A 9,738-nucleotide genomic window follows, 5' to 3' on the forward strand; every position below is an offset into this window, starting at 1 on the left:
GGCCAAGGAATGGAGACTTGGGGTCGATTAAGTCTCAGCTTACTTTTTAGCAAGTCTAAGAGGCCCTTGGCACAAGCTGCCCCAACTGCCAGGTTGAGGTCTGCAGAAAGGTGAGAAGCCCGCCCAGTCAGTCCCCACCCCACAGAACTGACTGCTCTGCCTACCTATATTTCATCCCTGGCTGCTTCAAGCTGGTGTCGTTGCTGTTTGGGGCACTCTGCACCGACAGCTGTCCCAGGCTCCGGGCCACCATGGCCACAGCGCGGAAACGTCCACGGGTGCCTGGGCTGGGGCTGCTGGCTGCCGAGCGACCCAGCCGGTCTTCGGGGCCACGGCTCTTGAGGCTGTGCTCTGAACACACGAAAGATACCTGCATGTTGAGGGCGGGCTCAGCCCCTGCTGGATCCCGAAGTCGCCTGCCCCTTAGGAGCCCTCCTTTCTGCTTCCTAAGAGACTTTGTCCCAGAAGGTGAAGAAGTGGCAGGCGTTCGCTCAGAGCAAGGATTTCTGAGGGCAGCAGAGGACCTGCCTGTGCAGCCGAGCGGAGGGCATCAAATTTCCAGATGATGCTAGACAGGACCTTATCCGATTGAGGTGGGGGGAGCTGGAGGTCCGGCAGGGAGGAGCCATGTCTACTCCCTTCTCCCATCTCCCCCATCTCCACTTGAGTTTGCCTGTACCTCCCTGCTCTGGTCCTGGCTATTCCACGTCCCCAGCAGTCTCCAAGAGTGCTCTTCGGGGCTGGGCACAGTTGCCCCCCTCTACCAGGAGAAGAGTCGCTTCTTCATGCTCTCGATGGGGGATGTATTCCTTGGGGGGGGGTAACCTGGGGTTAAGCAGGGTTACTGTGACTGACTGCTCTCTCCTGGGGTCTCAGGCAGCAGCTGCTGCCTGCCTGATCTGGATCCTGGATCTGCACATGGGGTGTCAGAGGCTCCTGCTGAGCCAGTGAGTGGCCAGTGAGGCGCGCAGGCAGGCGGTGCTGGAGAGTGGAGTCATTATTCATGACGCAGGATGCACAGCCGCCTGCCCTGCTGGTCCCTGGGGCCTGGTGCTGGCTGATCCAGGCTGACCCACAGCCCCGAGCCTGGGCAGGCACTGCTGGCTGGCGGGTGTGTGTGGGGGCTCCCTGAAGCCAGTGCTCATCTCTATCTGTTCAGGGACAAGCCACCAGGAAAGCAGGGGGGCAAGTGTCCACTCTGACAGGATGACCAAGGAAAGAAGCCCGGTCAAAGGGACGAAGGGCCCGAGAAGCACACGTGTAATGCTTAGCATCCCACAGCAGGTACCTGTGAGTGCTTCTGGAACGAATGAACGAATGAATGAATGAATGAATCAATAGCTTAGGCCCCTCCCCTCCCCACACTCACCCTCAGCATAAAGAAGATCTCTCACTGAACCTGGAGGTCACTGACTGGGCAAGGCTGGCCAGCTAGCACGTCTCAGGGATCCACCTGTCTCTGAGCCCCTTTCTCAAGCACTGGGGTACACACCGCCACACCTGGCTTTGTCTGTGGCTTTTGGGGATCTGAACGCAGGTCCCCTAACTTATGTGGCAGGTGTGTTACTGACAGAGCCATCTCCTAGCCCATGCTCTGCCTTTGGGCACGGACCTCAAGAATGATATCTCACTTTAATCCCAGCACTCGGGAGGCAGAGGCAGGCGGGTTTCTGAGTTCGAGACCAGTCTGGTCTACAAAGTGAGTTCCAGGACAGCCAGGGCTACACAGAGAAACCCTGTCTCGAAAAAAGAACGACATCCTGCACTCACTGGGCAGCGCCTCTCAGACTTCACTCCCCTTAGGAATAAAGATCCGAAGCCATGCTCTAGGTCAGGCCCCGGGCCTGATTCTGGTTAACTGGTCGTGATCCAAACCAACATGCAGGCAAACAAACACAAATGAGCAAATGAGAGCCAGCTGCAGGCCCGATACTGTGGCCCTCCACAGGCCAGCAAAACCTCCAGTCCCCATGAATTCAGCCCCCCCCCCCCCGGGCAGAACTGGATGTGGGCACAGAGGTTGGGAGGGTAGAGTTGGTGTCCTTACCAAGGCTGTCCTGGAAGGTCACACAGGCGCCACCTACAGAAGCCAGCACAGGCCTAGCTCTGTTTCCCCGACTGCCAGCGGCCCACTTAGGCAGCAGGGCTGCTGGCCTGAGGCCCTGTGCTTCAGAGAGGCTGGGTCACTTTCCAGGCAAATGGGGTGGAAGCGGGGTGGGGAGTAGGGCCGTTAGGTTTCTTCTGAAGCCTGGGCCCTAGGGCTCACAGAGGACAGCCCTGGGCTTTCATGGGGCCTGTGGTTGCTGCAGAGGCTGCAGAAGTCAAAGCCTGCCTTCCCCCTCTTACCTGCCTCGGGATTACTCTCTCTCTCTGGATGAGGGAGACAGCTCTTGGTATTGCAGCCTCCTCCGAATATGCAAAGCCTGAGCCCAGATGGAAAAATGGAGCTTAACTCCGGCCAACAACTCACGGGATCTTTAAGCACACACCCTTCTTTGTGTACTTATTCTTTAGAGCTCTGCACTCTGCTTGGCACAGAGCAGCCTGTACAGCACTCGGCAAACAGCATCCAATCAGGTGAGGGGAGCCTGTTATGAATGCAGAGTCCTGAGACCTCCTGGACCTGCAGTGGGCCCTGGAGACTTTTTAACGACTTATTTTTATTTTTAATTATGTGTACTTATATGTCTGTATGTGGGTAAGCATGTGTAAATGTGTGTGCATGCACACAAGTGTGCATGTGTGTGCATGCGTGTGAGTGTACGTGTGCATGTACGTGTGTGTATGTGTGTGTGTGTATAGCTGTTCAGAGAGGCCAGAAAAAACATGGCATACCCAGAGTTGAAGTTCCAGGTGGTTGTGAACCACCTGATATGGGTACTGAAAATCATATTTGGGTCATTTGGGTCAGCGGAGTGCACTTCTAGCCTCTGACCCACCTTTTCAGCCACAGGTATGTTTGAGTGGGAGCTTTGAGCCACACATCTGATCTAGCAGGAACCCAGCCCCTTTCTTTATGCATTTCTCTGTGCTGGCAAACCATGGCATCTCACAAGGGCTGGGACCTCAATGCCCCCCCAGAGTCGCTCTTAACCACACATTTTGCCATGAACAGCAGGGGGGAAGCCAGAAGAATCAGTCACAGCAGAAGCAGGGGACCCACTCCTGAGTATGTTCACAGAAAACGCAAGTCATAGGAGTCCAGGAAGTTGAGAACATAAATGTCCACGGTAACATTTCTCACCGTCGTCAAAGGATGGGAACAACTCGGATGCCCATGAACTCACCAACGGCTGACCTACACGCAGTATATCACACAACAAAATATCAGCCATCAAAAGAAATTCAGATACGTGCTACAACATGGATGAACGAACCCCTGTGCTGCCAATCGAAAGAAGCAGATTGTAAAAGGCCACACCTCGTCATTCGTTTCCACGAGAGGCTAAAAACGAGGGAAAACCCACAGGTCAGGGAAAACCTGATGGTTGCCAGGGTGGGAGGGGAGTAAGACGGGACAAGGAATACAGCAATTTCTTGGTGAGGGGGAGGGTGCTGATGAAAACATGCCTAATCCTGATTTTATACTCTCGTTATTATTGCCTGTGGGTATGTAGGCAGGTGTATGTGTGGGGGTCAGGGGACAACTTTTATGGCATCTGTTCTTTCTGTCCATTGTTACGTGAGTTTTGGGAACTGAATTCATGTCCCCAGGCTAGTGGGGCAGGTCCCATGATCTCCTGAGCCACCTCTCCAGTTGGCTTGTGGTAAATTTCTACACAAGTCTGTGAGTACTCAAAAGCCGTTGTACTTAAATAACTCCTGGTGGTGGGGATCAAACCCAAAGCCATTGGAAGTGGAAGGTTCTGGAAGACAAAAAGTTCCTTGAAGTGGGAGCAGATCCCAGTTTCTCTCCCACCAGGAGCCAGGCCTGGAGTTACGGTGACTTTATTACCTCACAGAATGCTCAGGGACAGCTCTGTGAGGCTGGGACTCTAGTTCTGCTTCAGATAAAGAAGTTAAGACACGGTGAGGCCAAGTGGCTTGCTCGAGGTTACACAGCCTTTGTCTTTTTATGTTAATGTTTAAGTCCAAGCTTAACTGAGTCCCAAGGGGGTCACCAACATAGAAGATGCTCAGCAGCACCCCACAGCTTCAAGATGCTGACAAAACATGACCAAAGAGCAAGCTGGGGAGGAGAGGGTTTATTCAGCTTACACTTCCACATTGCTGTTCATCACCAGAGGAAGTCAGGGCAGGAACTCAGCAGGGCAGGGAGCAGGAGCTGATGCAGAGACCATGGAGGGATGCTGCTTACCAGCTTGCTCCCCATGACTTACTCAGCCTGCTTTCTTATAGAACCCAGGACCGCCAGCCCAGGGGGGGTGGCCCCATCCACAATGGGCTGGACCCTCCCACATCAATCACTAATTAAGAAAATGCCATACAGGCTTGTCTACAACTTGATCTTATGACTCCACCCCCACCCCAGCCTGGCCCCAGAGTTTCTTTGTGTAGCCATGGCTGACCTAGAACAATTACAGGCTTTGAACTCAGAGATCTGTCTCTGCCTCCCAAGTGCGGGGCGAAACCAAAACAGAGACATTGTTGCTAAGTAGTCACATTGTTATACATTGTTATTAAGTCTCCATATCTTACAAGAATAACTTTCTGTTTCCTAAATCTATGGGCTCCTGCAATTCACGTTTTTCAACCTATGCTGAACTTGTAACCCCATAATGTATACTCTTTTATCTTGCTTAACTCCTGAACACCTGTGATGGCTCACCTTCCACATGACGTATTCTTGCTCTTACCTACCCTGTGGGAAGCCTTGAGCCCTTAGTTGGCCACTCTCTGGTTCAGGTGATAACAATGATCTTGACAGCTGTTTTTTAAAGCCAGTGACTAGCTGCTCTCTGAAACCCTGACTTAGGGGACGCAGTCACCTGGCAAGTCCCTTGTGCACTTTTAAGTACAGCTTTCTCTAATCAGACAGTGGTGGGAATGCTTTTTCTCATGTCTAACAAGGTTCCCTCCTCTCAGATGACTTCAGCTCCTGTCGACAGTTTGCTAGGATTTTAAGTGAATGCCGGCACAGCGACCTCGTTTGAAGGCAGCCACACTGAGATCACCAGACACATCAGGGTCCCTGTGGGTGAGATAATCCTCACCCTGCTCAGGGGAGAATTGTTTTCTGGTTTCCTTCCTCCTTGGAGAGCGGGCTGCCTCCCAGGATGTCAGCTGCACATGGTCTGGACCCAGGTGCAGCCTGAACACTATTTTTGGAGCCTCAGGCAGAGAGACGACATATCATCCCATCTTTGTTAGCTTCCTAGGGCTCACACAGTGGAGAGTCACAAACAGGCTTAAAACAACAGGGACTGACTACTCACAATCTGTGGGCTAGACAGCTGGCAGGCAGGAGCCAACAGGGCTGTGTTCCCTTCAAAGATGTTAGTGAATAGTGTGTCTCGCGGGGACTCCCTGCCATTCCTTGCATCAATCACATGGCCTTCCAGTGCCCTTTATCCCTTCACCTGAGCACACTGATGAAGGACCCTATAAGGTGACCCAAATAAGGTAATTTTCTGAGGATCAGCTCATACATACAATTCAGCTGCCGGACTAGATTAGGCAAATGGCGCCCATCATCACTGTCCACAGCGCCTGGAGCTGGTTCCTCAGAGTTGGGAAGGCATGGTCTAGTCCCTCCACACCCTGTCAGTCCCACGCTCTCCCCAGCTCAGTCACCCGTCCTTCTCTCACCCCTGCAATGTGCCCGGGAGCCTCTCCACCATGTCTTCCGATGGAATCTCTCTCAGACTGTTCAGGACTCAGCTCTCATGTCACCTTCTCAGATCAGCTTCGCTGCCACAGCCTCCCCCTCATCCCCACACACTTTCCGGCTTCAGGACGGAGGTGCTACTGAAAAGGATCTTGGGATCTCGTTTCATTTCTCCTTTCCCTCTGCCTCAAGATGTGTGGGCACAAGGACACGACCCCTGCTCCCCTTGTTCACACAGCATCTCCAGGTTCCAGCCAAGGATCTAGTGCCAACATCCTTTCAGTCAGCAGTTGCCGAGTACTTGCTAGGTCCCCATGAACAGCTAACACAGAACAAACAAGGTTCAGGGTCTCTCTCCTTCAACAGTTTCTATGACTGTCACAAGCCCAGCCTGGGCCACTGGACTGACTTAGGGTCCTTCCCTCACAGTCGACTCAGAATACAAAGAAGTGCTTGGTTTCTTTAAACTACAACAACGGGCCCAAATGGACCAAACACATTGTCCATAAGAGAGGAGGGCTCAAGAGAAATCCTGACCTCCACTCACAGAGAACAGCCAAGCCATGGATCTAAAATAGAAAACTTGAACCCCAGATAGACATGTAACTGTTAATTATAAGTATATGCCAACTATTGCATGGGACATACTGGTATGAAAATAGATACTTGCTGTCTACCTGAGACTCTAATTGGATAGGCAGCCTGTATTTTCATTCATAACACTGGCTATCCGACAAGGACTGGAGGAGACAGTCCCCTTTGACCCACTGGGTCCGGAGCTTACAGACAGGAAAGGTGCACAGTTGCAGTCTCCATGTGTTTGTAAACAGGACTGCCAATCGGGCCCCACCATCTGTGTGCGGGAGCTGTCCTGGGTGCTGAACCCAGAGAGACGTGCGTCGCGCAGAAAGGTTCTTCTGGGAATCTAAGAAAACTTATCCTACATGCAGGTCATTGAGACACACTGAACCTTTATCCACAGCCTTTGTTGCCATAGTTACAATTGGATGCGGCTGATTCTGAGGAGACCTGATGAAAACCACATATCATAGATTCAGCTCAATTTTGAGGATGTGAAGGACACATTTCTTTGATCAGAGAATATAATTTGGGTTTAAATTTTTCTTTCCAGAGTGAGTTTGTATTAGAGATGGTGAATTGAAGTATTTTCTTCTAACTTATTTTCAGATTTATTTATTTATTTATTTTATGTGTTTGTGTGTTTTGCCTGTAGAGGTCAGAAGGAGGCACTGAATTCCTAGGAACTGGAGTTATGGATGGTAATGAGCCACTATGTGGATGCTGGGAACCAAATATGAGTCCTTTGCAAGAGCAGCCAGTGTCTGTAACTTCTGAGCCATCTCGCCAGTCCCATTTTTAAGAATATTTACTTTATTTGTAATTGTGTGCGCGTGCATGCAGTACTTACAGAGGCCAGCAGGTGGCAGATGCTCTGGTGGAGTTACAGGTAGTTGTGAACTGCCCTACTTTGGTGTTGGAAGCTGAACAGTCAGTGTTTGGTAAGAACAGTCAGTGCTTTTAACTGCCGAACCATCTCTCCAGCCCCAAGAAAGTGTTTTCACTAATTTGTGCTCAGCCAACCTTTAGCAGCTAATTTGTCCCGGTGAAGTTGCCAGAGACAAATGAAAACAGCCTTTCTCTGCTCAGCAAGGTTTCCCCGCATGGAAACACTCAGATAAAACTCCAGGCTCGGTAATGCTTACTTCCAGACAGCTAGAACTACAGCAGACACTCATTCACTCCCCTCACGGAGATTCCAAACTGAAAATATTCACCGCGAGTCACAACAGAGCTGTGGCCCGTGTTTCCAGAGCCTTGTCCCTCTCATGCAGCGCCTCCTCGAGGTCCTCCTCAGATGTCCTGGGGACTCCTTACCCACCCCGTCTCCATCCATCCCAGCCCTTACCGATACTTCATGCCCGTGCGCTGGGCGGTGCAGCCGTCCAGGGAAAGGCCGTGCATTTGGAGGAAGGTCTCCATGTTCCTGGCCTGGGCGGCTGCCCGCACCTCCCTCAGCCGCTGCAGCTCCAGGGTGTCTGTCTGGCGGACTGGATGCAGGGTCCAGTCTGAGTGGCATCTGCTGCTTACACTCCGCAGACTCTCGCTGTATGTCATGGACAGCATGATGATGCCTGGAGTTGCCACTGTCCGATGGGAAATGCCGAGCGTGGTGGTTTAGAGAGCTTGTCGGTACTGCTGGGGCCCTAGGCTGGCCAGCTGGCTGCAGGGCAGGGGACGGATGCAGAAGTAACAAACTTCAAGGAGAACTGCCATCGGACTGTGCCCAAGTTCTGGGTGAAACACCCTTGGCCCGAGTCTCCTGTCCTTAAAATCGTGCTTGCTGGGAGACAAGCTTGCCCACCTCTGCCCCAGCCAGTGTAAGAGAAGCGGGCAAAGCTGGACTGCAGGCAGGAGGGAGCACTGCCCCCAAGCAGCACAATGTAACTGGAAGCACGGGGAACATGCAGAAGGATGGTGGGGCTGCCCAGTGGCTGCAGAGATGCCATGTCATAGTGCTTTCATGAAGGTTTCAGGGAGAACCCAGGCAAAAGGCCGTCCCAGGAAGAAGCACAAGACACGCCTGTCACGGAAGCAAGCTCCAAGTGGGCGCCTGCCACAGCATCGCCTTAACCCACGAGCCAGGGGCCCAGCTGGGAGGCCATGTTTATCCTCAGGGGGACCTATCGAGCATGGTTTGCATCTGGAAATCCTGCTGCACCAGCAGAGGTCTCTGGGCTCCGTGCTTCATGACAGCCTGTCACACAATCTAGAGCTTTTGTAATAGGGCAGGAGAGGTGGTGGGCTTATTAGGAGTATGAGATTTCACAGCTTATGCATGCAGAACCACTCCTTAGTCAGTCTAGATCCTGAATTCACTCCCGGAGACCAAGATCAACAGTGTCTGTCGAAAGGTATGGGGACATAGATGGTAGCCCTGACAGTGGTCACTGGCACAACTGAAAAAAAAACAAAACAAAACATGTGTCCAGGGAGAAAGAATGTGTGTACAACCCTCCTGCCAGCGGCACTTCAGGGGCATAAGTGGGAACCAGTGAGCATCGATCGAGGCTGCAGGAGGGAGAGGGAGCCGTGCCTGGCTCTGTCTGAGATGGGCAGTGACAGGTTCAGGTAAGGCAGGGGTCTGCAATCCAGGCCCCCATCCCTGTCACCTGGCCTGAGCACCACGTATGCCCCGATGCTACATGGTGGCCCCTGAAGTGTCACTATATGGTGCAAGTTGGAAGTTCCTACTTCAGTTGGATCAGCTGTATAGGTGAGACCCTGAGACTTTTAGTTTTCTAGAAGGGAACCAGCCTAGTGTTTGCCCAGGAGAAATCAGGCTTGGAGATGAAGACATATTGGGTGGCCCTGAGGGTGGGCTGAGTGGCCCCAGGTGAGGGCTGGCCCCTCTGGGGGCCAGAGGAAGGGCCCACTAAGGATAGGGGTTTGAAATGACTGTGCAAAGTCCTCCCACCCTGGGTCACCTCTCCTTGCCTGGCCTGAGCACTGCAGGAGGATCCTCAAGCCCAGGGAAAGGGGACCTATCGAGCACGGTTTGCATCTGGAAATCCTGCTGCACCAGCAGAGGTCTCTGAGCTCTGAGTGAGCACTGCACATGTGTGTGTGGGTCACCTCCAGGAACCTGTGGCTGGTCCTTCCACAGTGGCCTTCCCCACAGTTATCTTTGTGTGAAGACTGTCATGTATGTACTGTCTGCACCTAGCATATGGCTTAGTTCACAGTAAGTGCTTGGAATATGGAATATTTACTGTCCCTGCAGCTGAGTCAGGGAAGGGGCTCAGAGAGGGTCTGGAGAGGGTCCCAATGGACAACGGGATCCCAGGGAGGGAGGGAGGGACACACAGACACAGAGACAGAGACATATATATATATATATATATATATATATATATATATATATATATATA

General features: G+C 52.3%; 1 protein-coding gene across 3 annotated transcripts in view; it reads right to left on the reverse strand.

Moving 5' to 3' along the window:
* The window catches only part of Kcnab2 (potassium voltage-gated channel subfamily A regulatory beta subunit 2), a 35,633-nt gene extending 27,700 nt beyond the window's left edge, over nt 1-7,933 (reverse strand). For 2 of the 3 annotated variants that reach the window (XM_021200020.2, XM_021200019.2), the window contains exon 1: nt 165-379. In XM_021200020.2, the coding sequence (XP_021055679.1) occupies nt 165-376 (212 nt within the window). In that variant the 5' untranslated portion in view covers nt 377-379. Of the gene's footprint in view, nt 1-164; nt 380-7,715 lie in introns of those variants that run through there. The other variant, XM_029539797.1, reaches the window with a different exon arrangement.
* Nucleotides 7,934-9,738: the final 1,805 nt, after the last annotated feature.

This window comes from Mus pahari, chromosome 6 (genome assembly GCF_900095145.1).
Source record: "Mus pahari chromosome 6, PAHARI_EIJ_v1.1, whole genome shotgun sequence".
Lineage (NCBI taxonomy): Eukaryota > Metazoa > Chordata > Mammalia > Rodentia > Muridae > Mus > Mus pahari.